At 48.1% G+C, this 13,424-nt stretch overlaps 1 protein-coding gene across 1 annotated transcript in view; it reads left to right on the forward strand.

Annotated features, from left to right (window-relative positions):
• The first annotated feature begins 128 nt into the window (after window positions 1-128).
• The window catches only part of ANTXR1 (ANTXR cell adhesion molecule 1), a 73,697-nt gene continuing 60,401 nt past the window's right edge, over window positions 129-13,424 (forward strand). The window contains exons 1-5 of the mRNA XM_057402538.1: window positions 129-531; window positions 9,184-9,255; window positions 9,790-9,861; window positions 11,892-11,973; window positions 13,078-13,111. Of these exons, the coding sequence (XP_057258521.1) occupies window positions 380-531; window positions 9,184-9,255; window positions 9,790-9,861; window positions 11,892-11,973; window positions 13,078-13,111 (412 nt within the window). The 5' untranslated portion in view covers window positions 129-379. The remainder of the gene's footprint in view (window positions 532-9,183; window positions 9,256-9,789; window positions 9,862-11,891; window positions 11,974-13,077; window positions 13,112-13,424) is intronic.

The raw sequence follows: 13,424 nt of genomic DNA on the forward strand, positions 1-13,424 counted from the left end.
AACAATAATCGAGGATGGGGGGGAGAACACCCTCAAACCCTGCCTGTGCTGCCTGGAGCGTGTGACAAAGCCGGGTTTTGCCAGAAGGCTGCTGCTCCTTTTGCACAGCGCTGGTGCCGCTCCGAGGGAGGCTCCAGCCCCTTTAAGTAAAACAAAGTGGAATCCAGCATTGTGCATCTTGAAACCTGAGACCCAGGACCAGGAGTGCGAGGGGGAACAACGGGAAAGCCTCGCCATTCCCGAGGACAACTGCCGCGAGTGGAGCTTTAAGGGATAAAAGACGCTTTTAAGAGGGCGGTGGATGGCTTTTGTGCAGAGACCTGCGAAATAAAGGAGCCCGGGAAGAAGAGAGTTCTTTTTCTCCTCCTCTCTGGATACAATGGCCATTGCAAAGCGAAGCATCTTGAGATCCGGCTTCAAATGGCTCTTCCTTGCAACGTTTATGCTGGCCTGCGATGGACAAGGTGGAAAGCGAGAGAACGGGGGTCCTGCCTGTTACGGGGGATTTGATTTGTACTTCATTCTAGACAAGTAAGTGAGTTCTACTTTGTTTGCAAGGAAATCTTTCTCCTCTGCATGCACTGGGACGGCATATACCGATCCCGAGGGGTTTTCCTTGGATTCGGGCTTGTGGAAGTCACTGTGTCCCCGAGGGACCTGCCAGACTCCCAGTTGCTGCTCTGGGCTTTGGGTTTGTTGCTTGGGTCGGTCTGGTTTATAATGCCATTGGACTTTGTTTTCAGTGTTGCTGGGGCTGGTAACGAAGCTTTGTTGAGTGCTTGAAAGAGTGGTTGGGAAAAGGGCAGCTCCATGGTGCCCTCGGGTTTCCCGATGGCCAGAGGAGGTTGAGGCACTCCTGGAAGTGGGTGCTATCGTTGCAGGCGTTACTTCTATAGCTGAAAAGGTGGAGGCAGTGCTCCTGCCTGGAGGTCTGATCCTGTTCCACTTGCTCCCGAGCTCCGTACGCTCTTCCCTAACCTCTAAAGCAGCAACTTTCAGGTAACAACTGGCTCTGAGAGTCGACTTCTTCCCTTTGAAAGGGTCTGGCTTTGGCCATTGTGATGGAAAACAGCCCTATTTAAAGAGACCTTTATTTGCTCTGCTGAGTCACATTCTCTTTGTTTCCTGTTAATCAATTGCATATTCTGACTGTTTAACTGTTTATACCGAAGATAACTTCCTACCTCGCTTTTTTCATCACCGGTTCTGATGGCACCATCTTCTTGGCACTGGCAAGTTTGCCTCTTTACAGGCCTTCACATTCCAGATGGAGCAATATGGAATAGAAATGTGCTGAGCTTTGGGAAGCCAATACAGCAACGGACAAAAAGAAAGACTAGGCCAGTACTAGCTACAGTGATCCTCCTCATTTTCTGGATTAAGAAGAGTTCTTTTTCACCAGGGGATTGGGAATACTGGAGAATGTCTATGCCAGAGCCATGGTACTGACATTATTAACCATGAATTTCAGACACAGGAAAGTAGTTGCAAGCTGCCAAAGCACTCATTCTGATCCTCTGGAGTGTCTTGCAGTAGCTCCCACATTCCCTTAGTATAAAAGACTTGGAATTCCATCACGCTTTGTTACAAAATACTGGGTAAAAAGTCAGACCAAGACAGTGGCTATTGAAACGTGCCGCTTGTCCTAAGGCTTTGAGTCTTACCGCTTTCTTCAGCGGCAAGATCTAACTGCCTAGTGCATTGTGTTGCTTTGGCTGCTCAGCCATTAGTTGGAATACTCCCATTGCTCCACATCAACAAACAAAGCCAGAGCATGGCTCGTCCTTCAAGTGCTGTTTCTCTGGCACTTGAAGCAGGATTGGAGGCTCTCTCACATCTGATGGACGTCTGTGTTACACCTGGGAGCCCATGCAGTTTTAACGGGCACTGGTTTCCAGAGCTGGGCTGTCCTCTTTCTAAAAGCCATCACTTTCTAGCCTTGCTTAAGGGGTTATTTGGGTGGAAATAGGAGGCTTGGCACAAGCTTTAAAGCAGGCAGGCTTACCCCAGTGTATGCATCCAGGTATCCAGCAAACAATCCTGCCTTGAGAATTGCAGGTTTTCCATTTCTGGGATTTTTTTCTGATGCAGAAACGAACAGGAACTGATGCAAAAGTTTCCTTGGTCTCTAATGGGATTTGGAGGAGAGTTACAGTGCTTAAGTTACTCATGAGAACAATATGCCACGGGCCTGGCTGTTCAGCCTGTGAGGAGGCTGATGGGGACTTTCTGTGGTGGAATAGGTTATCCCATATCCTTTACCTTTAAACCTCCGTCGTTCCTCAAGGCTCAGCTGAAGTTCTAAACAATCTGAGCACTCTTTAGCCTGGGTTTCGCACCTTCCAGTTGTCTAGAGGCTGATTTCAGAAGTCCTGGATGCAGTGAGGTGATGCCTATAGAGGCCTTCAGGCAAACTATGAAGTAATAGGCTCAGGGCTCACTTTGAAATAGCTCTAAAAGTGACTCAAAACGATTAAAAGTGATAGAGGGCACTGGGGCAGGAGAGACTGAGCTTCCCAGGCATGAAACGCGAGTCTGGGTGGTGGATGAAAGCCATTTAAAGCATTGAGCAACCTACTTGCTGGGATTGAAGGAGTAATAAAAACAACAAACACAGCCCTGGAAGCCACCAGCGCTGGAGCCCTTCTGCCTCATGGATTTAGTGACTCCTCAAGTCCATGTAGTGCCCTGTGCGTGTGCTGCTGCAGGATGTGCTCCAGCTGCTGCGCTGGGCTCGGTCCTTGGCCCAGCACTGGCTCTTGAAGCACATCTGGCTGCAGGAAGCTCCCTCAACGTGAACGTGTAACCCATGGGGAAGGGGCACGTGTAATGGGCTGTCCTCATCCAGGGATGCTCTAACTTCCTGCGATGCTCTCCTTAAGCAAACCTGCTGGTCCAAGCAACCTGGGTTTCCTCTGGCTGTCTGCAGGCAGCTGGAGATGGGACTCCCTCCTCAGGGGGGCTGAATCCAATCTCCCATTTCTTATGGTCACGAAGGAGAAGCAAATCCAGGATTCAGCTGTTCAGGAGTAATCCCGTTAAGCTCTGCAGCCTGTGTCAAACACCAGCAGAGCTCGAATGATGCCAGACAGGCTTGTCTGGGGACAGTAGCCTCCTGTGTGCACTTGAATGTCTGTTATCACTTCCAAGAGCTCTCACCCAGCTTAGGAAGCAGCAGAGGAGCTTCTCACACTGTAACCATGGGACCTCAGCCTGGCAGAGTTATGATCCAGAAGTGATGCAAAGACACCCCAGAGGATGCAGTTTTGCTGAAGGAGCTGTCTTCCTGTGGGTTAAGACTGGATGAATCCATTTCTCTTGTGCTTTGGCTGCAGAAAAAGCAAAGGGAGGTAGGGCTACAACTCAACTGGGTGCTATTTGGAGTGCGGTTGTATGCTATTGAGGTTACACACGGGATCTAGTCCCACAGGGTGCTGAGCATCTCGCAGTGGAGGCTGTACCAAGATGCTGTGGAAGGTGAGGCTGGCTTACCTTGGGAGAACTGCTGAGAGCTGGTCCTAGATGGCACAGCCACAGCCTTTTGTGTTCCTGTGCTGCTGAGGGGCTTCATGCACCAAGGCTCCCATAGACCCACGGTAGCAAAACAGAGGGCAGAAGATGGTGCAGCCTGGATGCAAGATAAGATACGGGCCTTTGTGAAGAAGGAAGAGGCTGATAAAACCCAAACATTTGGGGTTTGCTGACGCTGATATTGCAGAAACATCATCCATGCAAGTCATTAATGAAGATATGACCCAGCCCTGGGTGTCCGTTGCTGTCACCCTCTAACTCAGTGGACCATTTAGAGGCAGCTCCCAGATGAATTTAGCTGCAGGTAGGGAGGAAGGAATAGCAATGAGGATGTGTTCTCAGTAAGCTGTGGCTGTATCCACTCCATGTCAGAGGTGCTCCTTCCTGTGCTCTTGCCTACTGTGGGCATTTATATCCATGTGCAGAAAACTCGCATGTGTGAAGGAAAACTTGGCTCTGAAAGATCCTTGGCCAGATGAAGCGAGTAATCCAAGCTGTTTCCTATGATCCCTTCATTGCTCAGCCAGACAGCTGACCTGGATTTAACCACTTGTATTGAAGTGAAACTCCTGCTCTAGGGAGGCTATTGGTTGGGGTTTGAGTCTAGCTTGCGTAGCTGGAGTTACCGGGACTTAAGTGGGACTAAGTCCAGATTTACACTCGGTGTAGAAGGCCATAGGGGCCAGGGTGGGATGGAGAGCAGACAGACATGGCATCATCAGACATGGAGGCTGACCTGTGTGAACTGCTTCTGGTCCTAGTGACTCTTCCTCTGGGAAATGTGAGCCCTCGGCAGAGCTAACCCCAGGACCCTTACAGAGCAGAGTGATATTCCACCTGCTCGAACCTGAAGAAATACAAGCCTTTAGTAGGTAATGGTAAAATCGAGTGTCTGCAGGAATAGACTCAAACTCATTCCTGATCTTCATTGACCCAGTCAGTGATTTCTTGGCTGTTTTCCTGGATTCACAGCCCGATTCCAGAGCAACATTTGCGTTGTGTTTGGATGGTGGCCATTGCAAGCATAGGGAGGCTGAGGGCTCAGGGTGCTAGCAGGGCAGGGTGGAGAAGCCTGCTCATTCTTGTATCCTTGCTTGTTGCCTGAAGGAGTGAATGAACTCCCAATGCTGTGGGCAGCAATTGCAAGGAGCTGAGTGACTCTGTGAAATCCCTGCCTGTCAGGACCTGTGGATATGATTTTAGCCAGTGGGGAATCTAAGGTTGGTAAAGGGAAGGGCAGGAGGTGCCTTCCACCCAGGGCCACGTGTGTGCCTGCAGCACTCCGCACTGTATCCGCTGCTTGAGATGTAAATCCACTCATGGTTACTTGTCCATCAGTTGTGTTTTGATGTGTCCACTGCCAGTCAGTAAGAGAAGAAAGCTCTTGGGCTGCAGCTGGGCTTAGAGGCTCATCCAGCTCTGAACTGCACCTCCCAACCCAGTTTGACAGCATCTCTTAGGAGCCGTTGAGTGTGGCACAGCACAGCAGCGTTTCCTCAAAGAATCAAACATCTTTGTGTTGTTTAGTATCTCTGAATTGCTCCTGAAGTATTTGGAAAGACAAAGAACACTTCTTTGCCTCATTTGTGTTCTTTTTAAAGAGCTCAATAAAAAGATGCTGCAAAACTGCTTGGGTCAATGCCACCTCTGACAGCTCTGAGGCTTCTTGAAGTGAGCCCAAAGCTGTGTGAGTATAAGGAGAACTTGGATCAACATCAGTCTCTGATTTGGGTGTCTTTACGTATCTCTATCAGCTGCAGGGCACAGAACTGTTGTGAAGTCTTTGTGGAAGAGTTTGTGGGCTTGATTCTGTTTCCTTCTGGTTTGTGAATTAAAGAAAAGCATGGGGACTCCGAGAAGGTGCCATGAGAGGCTCGGGAATGAGCAGTCTAAACAGTGCAGGACACCGTAAGGAGTTTGGGTTGCTGCAGCTTTGGGTTCTGGAGCATCTTGTCACAGTGAGCAGGAGAAAAGCACCTGCAGGAGGGCAGGGTTTAGTCAGTCTGGAAGCACGGAGCCATGTGGAGTGTCAATCTCAGCCTTGCATGGAGTCGAGATGTGCAAAATGCCAGCACAGTTGACCACAGAACATCTCTTGTCAAAGCCATAATGGTTTACTTAGTCTTAATTTCCATTTACTGGGTTTTTCTCCAGCAGGAGAATTTGGCATCCTCATGATGAGCCTCTTCTTACATTGCACGTTTCTAGCATCAAGCATTCAGCTGCAAAGTGCTGGCTCGCTGATCATCGTGTTCCTCTCTGGGAATATGAAGAGATAATGATTTTAAATTTGGCTTTTATTATCTTAGAGTTAGGCTTTAGAAATCCTTGTCCCACTCTGAGCTCTTGGCCTGCTTTAAGAGAGGCTTTACAAGCGACGAGTGTCTTCTATCGCAGGGCTTCTGAGTAACACAGTGAGTAACTGAGCCAATGGTGCTTTTGTGAACTCTCTGCTGACTGCAGGAAGGTTAGTTGTATTGCTTCTATCTATTTTAGGTCAAGTGAAGACTTTAAAAAGCCTGCAGTGTGTTTCAGAAGATGCTTTATGTATTGGGGGAGTATTTCTTTCTAAATGCAGACCTGGGCATTTATAGCCATACCCTTGGGCTTGACTAGATGGCTGCAGGTAGATGCAAGTTATAGATGGAAACCTTGCTGTGCTAGAAGGAGTTGTTATGGTCAGCAAAGTGTGAGCCTTCATTTTGGGCCCCTTCTATAGCTTGTTCTGGTAGAGGTGAGGAGCAAATGGGTTGTAGACTATTCCAATTGTCCCACTTCAGTGCCTTTGGAACTGAAAGCAGGAATCGTCCTCCTTTTGTGGGGTAGAGAGGGTGTGTTTTGATGATGGTAGCAATGGTTATATCAGTCCTTCAAATAGGTGCTCACCATTCTTGAACTTCAGGTTGTTCCTTTTATGTGCCAAGAGATGTTTGGGAAGGTTCCATGGAAAAAGAGCTGTAACTTCAGATAGGGGGAGTTTTGATCCAGAGGGCATAAAGATGGGACTGTTGATGGGAAACCAGGGTGAGGATGCTGGAGGGGAAGGAGGTGCAGTAGGAGATGAAGCTTACTGTGTGAAGAACTAAAAGCACTGCTTACCCAGCCACTGAAGCCCAGCAGAGCAACAGTTACAGAGACAAACACTTGAGGAGGATGTGCTATTGACGTGTTGACTGGCACAGCCCTGAACTGAGCTCTTGGGTTCAGCTTTATCCTGGCAAATGCTGGTTTCTGACTTCCCAGAGCCATGGAAAACGACAGGGTTTTATGTGACAACCCACATACTTGATGCCTGCATCTCATTCCAGCTGCCCTGCTGCAATAGTCATTCTATGGGATGATCAACTTCAGTTCAAAGGGGAAGAAATAACCATCCTTTTAAAGGCTGATGGAGCTTCTAGGGCAGTGTCTGGTTGCAAGGAGGGGTCAGCCGCAGGGGCTGAAAGCTGAGTTTCCCCACAGCATGAAGTGTAGTGTGGTTGTCCTACCTGCTGGCTGGAAGGGTGGTTTGGGTATACTTGTGAAAGGGTCTCGGTTCCATGTGTCTGATAAAGGATGGTTCGGAAGATGTGTGAAACTTCAATGAGGTGTCCTTTTACGAGAGGCAGATATATGGTCCAAAACAACGTACACGTTTCATTGGAGGAGGTAGTAACTGGTTTATGGTTAGTAAAGCCTTGGCTTCATGTGTCTTCTGGAGACCTATGTAACCACTGCTATAAAGCCATAGAATCATAGCACAGCCTGAATCTCCCTCTTTAGTTTAAAACCATCCCCCCTCCTCCTGTCACAACAGGCCCTGCTGAAAGTCTCTCCCCGTCTTTCTTATAGGTTCCTTTTAAGAACTGAAAGGCCACAACAAGTGTTTCCCTTTATGCCTCACCATGTAATGACAGTAAATACTTACTTCCCAGGTCAGTTCTCAGAACTGTTTGGGCTATGTGGCGTTGGTGGGACTGCAGTGCCTGTCTCAGAGTTATTCCATACACCTGAGAGGGACTTGCACCTGGGGCTGAGCTCTGTGTGTCTCTGATCTCTCAGGTTGGGTGCAGTGGGAGTTAGTTTTGTGTTTGAGAGCAAGTCCCTTTCATCTGTTACAAGAGCCCAGTTTTCCCACTGTCTGTGTGGTTTAAAGAGTTTATCAAGGCTCAGTGTTGCTTTGGTCCTCCCTGATACACGTTTGTATAGAGAACAAGTAATGATTTCAAGTCCTGGTCTGATGAAAGGAAGGAGAGCCAAGAAGCAATGCAGCACTGTTAACCTTTGTCTATGAACAGGTCTCCTCTGCAATCTGTCCCTTGCAGTCACAGGAGTGCCTCTGAGGTTAAAGAGGTGCATTTGCTATGAGTCCTTTGTGCAGTGAGTGATGGAGAGTTCATTGTTCACCCAGATGGACCATGTGCCTTTGTACCTGTGCAAGGGCTCCCATTGCATGTCACTGGAGGTTGTCTTTGCACATATTTGGGTCATATAGAGAAAGAAGAGCTTAAGGTACCATGGGCTGAGGTTTGCACTGAAAGACTGCAAATGGGGAGAATAACATCTCAAATGCTCATCTCTTCTTCCTCAGGCTGCAGTTCAATGGGTTTCTGTCAGAGCTTTGGTGGTTATTTCCTTATAAACGTTGTTAGTTGTATGCAATGAATTAAAAAAGTGATGACACATTGATTTCCCAGCTCCAGGAAGGTTTTTTTTTCCCCCCAGTATTAATATTGGGTGTTCACAAAAGTGTTGATGCCAGAAGGGGCATTTAGTGCTGAAAGATTCTAATTAACCTGATTCTCTCCTGGTTCTTACAACATAAAGAACAATCCAATCCCATTGTGGTCCATGGCTTGTCCTCCTTTAGCTGAGGGGTGCAAGGATTAGATACAGCAGTTGAGATGTGGTTGAAGGTGTTTCACTTTCCCTGCTCTCCAGCCCAGTGGAAGCACTAGAGAAGGTTCCTAAACTGTTCTTCCAACTTCATTTGGTCTCTAAATACACTTGAGCTAAAAGCTGTGTGTAATGGGGGCCTATAGGGATGCTGGGGAGGGACTCATCGTTAGGGACTGTAGGGATAGGACAAGGGGTAATGGGTTAAAACTGAAACAGGGGAAGTTTAGGTTGGATCTAAGGAAGAAGTTCTTTATTGTAAGGGTGGTGAGGCACTGGAATGGGTTGCCCAGGGAGGTTGTGAATGCTCCATCCCTGGCAGTGTTCAAGGCCAGGTTGGACAGAGCCTTGGGTGAGATGGTTTAGTGTGAGACATCCTTGCCCATGGCAGGGGGTTGGAACTGGATGATCTTAAGGTCCTTTCCAACCCAAACCATTCTGTGACTCTATGAATGGTGTGAGATGGTGGAGTTAATCTAAACCACAGCGGAGAGAGCCAGGTCTTCACTCACATAGGCTTTGTGAGCTTAAGGTCATGCTAAAGGTCTGTGCAACTGCTGTGTGTTATTGTCAAGTGTAGCCCCAACCACTTGCCCCAATGGGAATCATTCTGCTCTTCAAAGCTAAGCCTGAAATGGCATTGCCAGTTTGAGATCTCTCTAAAGGCACGACATGGACAGTGTTAAACAAGACAACAACTGCCTCGCTGGGCAATGTGCAAGGAGCCATCAGGCAGTAGCAGCCGTTACACTGATATCTCCTGTCCTCTTTCCCCAGGTCGGGAAGTGTCCTGCACCACTGGAATGAAATCTATCATTTCGTGGAGCATTTGGCCCGCAAGTTCATCAGGTAAGAAGTGGGGCCATGCTCTTATCGTGGATAGCACCAGGGAACACAGAGGAGCTCCTCTTGCTTCCTCACTGACTGCATTCACACAGAAATAAGAGCAGATAAGCCAGTTGTTCCCATTTTCCCTGCCTGACTCCCATGGATCAGATGATGGGGATGGAATCCTCTTGGCTGGCTACAACCTGAGTACAGCAGCCTGGGTCTGCAGGGACAGGCGTGAGGCTATAGCTTTCAGGCACTGAATGACTTGAGGCTGGATGAGAAATCCAGTGGGTGGGATGTGTTGTGGTAAACACCATCAGCCTGCTTTTGTCTCCATGGTGACCCCGGGATGTGCTGGAGCTTTTCTTGCTTCAGCAAGAGTGATGCAAGAGCTATTTACATCTTCCTGATGGTTTGCCTTGACTAGGAAGGCCCAGGGCAAAGCATCTTTCACCCTGTTGAACGAGTCTTGATAGCCCTCAGAGCATCCTGCGTGTTTGGTGTTAAGCTCTGGGCCTTCAAAATAACTCTCCTTTTCCTCTCCTTCTCCAGCCCTCAGCTGAGGATGTCCTTCATTGTGTTTTCAACGAGAGGGACCATTCTAATGAGGTTAACAGAAGACAGGTAAGAAGAGGTTTAAGGCGCACAGCAGCTTTTCTGTCCTTGTAGCTTCCTTCCCTTTCCTTGCTCAGTGATTTCCAGGGCTGTGAGCAGTGTTGGGACACCTTTGTGCCTCTCAGTTTCATAGTCTGAATCACCAGCCCATTTTCCCATGACAGAGGGCCTAAGGTATGTTATAGACAGCCGTGCTCAGGTTACATTGCAAGGGTGGATAGTTTTGGCAGTGACAGTTTGAGTGCCATATTCCTGAAGCATGTAGATCCCCAAGTTAATCCCAGTAAAACCTATGGGATGGGTTTTCTTTCTTCTCTGACTTCAAGGAGAGCTGCATGAGCTCCTTTAATCACTCCTGCTTCCTCTGCTAACTTCATTGCCACGTGGAGCAAGAATATATGGAACACATGTGAAGACTCTCTAAGTCAGCATGTGTTCTATATATTGGATGTCTAGGAAATGGCATACCAGAGCAGCTGCTATAGAGGAATGAAGAAGGAGCTGGCAGCCTTCCTAAAGAGCAGTCCACATACATACCAGCCTTGAATATGTCATTAAAGCCAGGCAGCCCAAGCAGCTCCTGCCACTTACTGCAACTCAAAGTGTAAAGAGAATGACCCTTGTCTAACTTGATGCCAAAGGAAAAGCAGTTCTCTGCTTCTTCCTGCTCAGTGCAAGGGTCTCTGGTGTGTTCAGGCTGGAAGTGATGACACTGAAGCGTTTCCCATGTGGAAATGTATTTCATATTCATCCAGAAATGCTGATGGGAACAGGATATTGGTATGCTATTAGTCTAAAAGCGATTGACTGCAGAGCTGCTGGGTTTTACTGGGGGACTGACAAACAAGGTGTGGGCTTCGTGCTGGTCCTTTAGTTAACGTGGGCCTTTCTGAAGCAGGAAGCTGGAGTAGTGGCAAGCAGCAGTAGTGGCATCTGAATGTGGAGACTGAGGGTGCTCAGCATCCCTTGGGAAAACCTCAGTGCATCTCTTGGCATTGCAGTGATGTATCTTAAAGGTCTTTGCTGGGTGTTTTGCAGAAGAGTTCTGATGGCAAGAAGTGCTCTGGATTCTATGTTCATCTTTGGCTGGGTATGTGCATAGGTAGCTGAACAGAGGAAATATTGCCCCTACCCACCTTTAATACACAGCTCGGGGTCTGGCTAGTTTGAGATATCACAGGTACAGAATAGGTTCCTGATAGCTCGATAACCCATTGCAACCAGATACTCTTTCCCCTGTGGGAGTTACTGCTCTATAGAGTGGATAATGTCAATGAGCTGCTGCAGTCAGCCTCACAAACATGAGAGGGAGAGCGTGAACACACAGATTGGGTTTGCTGGAGTAGTTAAATTCGGGGACAAAACTGGCTTCTGGCATTCAGTGCTGCAGCATCAGTGGTCCTCCAAGCACTGACTTAACCCATTGCCCATGAAGCTTGTATAGTTTGCTCAGAACCCTTTATCTTGGTATTAAAGACGTGTGGCGTGTTCTTTGCTTCAGAGTTTGATGTCTGCAACTCAGTGGACCAGCAAATGGGTGCCCACCCCATTGAGCCTGCAATTACCTGTCATTTTCCTGGCAATCCTAAAGAAATGAAAGCATTCCCTGGATCGTAATAAACTACTGGGAAAGGCTTTAATTCTTCAGCTTGGTCTGAGCAGGGGCTGAAGGTGTGATGTTCAAATAAACCAGAGTTGGAGGCTGGTTTGGGGTTGGTGGCATTTGTATAGTCGGGAAGTGTGAAGGAAGGGAGCCATGAGCAAGTCTTGTGCTCCAGAGGCTTGTCCAGAGTGACATAGGGAATATTAGAAAGAAATGCATGGAACCTGACCTTGGGGATGCTGTGGGAGCCCTGGGAGCACCACTGCTGTTTTCCACCTCCTTAGGAAGGCATCTACTGAGACATTACCTTAGCCTGGATAACTGGATAAGCACTGAGCTAACTCCTTTTCCCCCCCTCTCTGTACCCGGCTCTGCCATGCATGCCTCCTGTGCCTGGATCCCAGCTCCTGATACGTGTGATCTGCCTTCATTCCAGGGAACAGATCCGCCAAGGGCTGGAAGAGCTGCAGAAAGTCCTCCCGGGAGGCGACACGTACATGCATGAGGGATTTGAAAGGGTAACCACATGCATGCCCAGTGCCTCTCAGCTGTGTCCGGGTGCTCCTTGGGATCTGGTTAATGGCCCTCTGGGAGGGGAGTGGGGCTGTTCCCCTTTCCTAGGTACAGCAGGTACACTGAAGTGTTGGCATTCAGTGCTGGAACTGGCACAAGGGATCTGCAAACCCTGCTCCTTAGCTTCTCTTATTGCCTCCATCCTTTATGGGGAAGCTGCCTTTTCAGAAGGCTTTGGCATTGCAGTCCCTACAGAACCATGGTCAGGAGGAGTGGAAAGTCTGGAGTCCTGCATGGGGGCTGTTAGTAGGCTTCATAGAGCTGGGTGAGGGCTAAGGCCATGGTTCTAACTTGGTGGCCAAGTAATGCTGCACAGAAGTGACTGCCTGTTCTTACCTTCTCCTTCAGAGTCATTTAACAAGCTCAGAGTTTATTGAAACCTGAGCTCCTGGCCCCCATCTCCCACTCCACTACATATGGGAGGACTGGGGAACTGGCTGCCTATTGGAAGGACACAACAGAAAGTCAACTGATCTGACAGAGATGCTGGCTCCCAACCAGGGGTCCAAAACCCAATCCCAGAGCTTGGTGACTTCAGAAACTCTCCAGGAGGAGTCCAAAAAGAGAAAGAGATTTAAATTCTGAGTAGTCATGAAATCCCTAAGCCAGGAATGTTCAGAGTGAACCACTGTGATTTAGAACTGATGCACACTAAAGCGTTTGCCCTTCTACCATGTGCAGTGCCCTTGTGCATAGACCAAATGACATATCGTAGACAATATCTTTCTGAGGTTGGTTTGTTTGCAATCAGAGGAGTTGAATCTAGAGCTGCTGGGGAATATTTGGACCTAGGATGCTTCCTAAGGAGGGAGGTGAATGGGATTTTCCCATAGCAGAATAGCAGGAGACTGTATTATTGTTGGCCAAGGGCCTTAGGGTTGGTTTGACTATAGGCAAGAAACTTGCTCTGTGAAGCAGCTACCTCTGAAAGCAGAGGCTATGTGCAGGCCTGGCATCCTCACTGCCATCTTCTCCTTCTTTCTGGTGCATGTGTGCCCACAAAGTATTATCATTCCTTTATTGCTAATAATATTCTGATTTAATTTCAGGCAAGTGAACAGATTTACTATGAAAATGTTCATGGTGAGAGACTTTCTTGATACATTGATTATTGTTTTTTCTCTTTCTGACTGATGAATACAGTTGAAATGCAGCTTTACTGTGGGAGAGGTGGGGGTGGCTCCTGTTCCTACAGGAATATTGCTATTTAAGGTAGTTGTTCCTGAAAAGGAACAGTTGGAGCTTTAAGGATCCAGAGCTGGAATGAACGTGTGTCAGGCCAAAAGCAAGAAGCCAGCTAAGTGAAGGTACCTATTCTTACCCAGTATGGTACTTTATGTTGCTCTTTGTGCTTGAGGACTCAGGTAACCATTTCTTCTTCCTTCTGAAACGTGAG

This window comes from Pezoporus wallicus, unplaced genomic scaffold, assembly GCF_028554395.1.
Source record: "Pezoporus wallicus isolate ANWC-B61680 ecotype Strahan unplaced genomic scaffold, APGP_CSIRO_Pwel_v1 contig_2348, whole genome shotgun sequence".
Taxonomy (NCBI): domain Eukaryota; kingdom Metazoa; phylum Chordata; class Aves; order Psittaciformes; family Psittacidae; genus Pezoporus; species Pezoporus wallicus.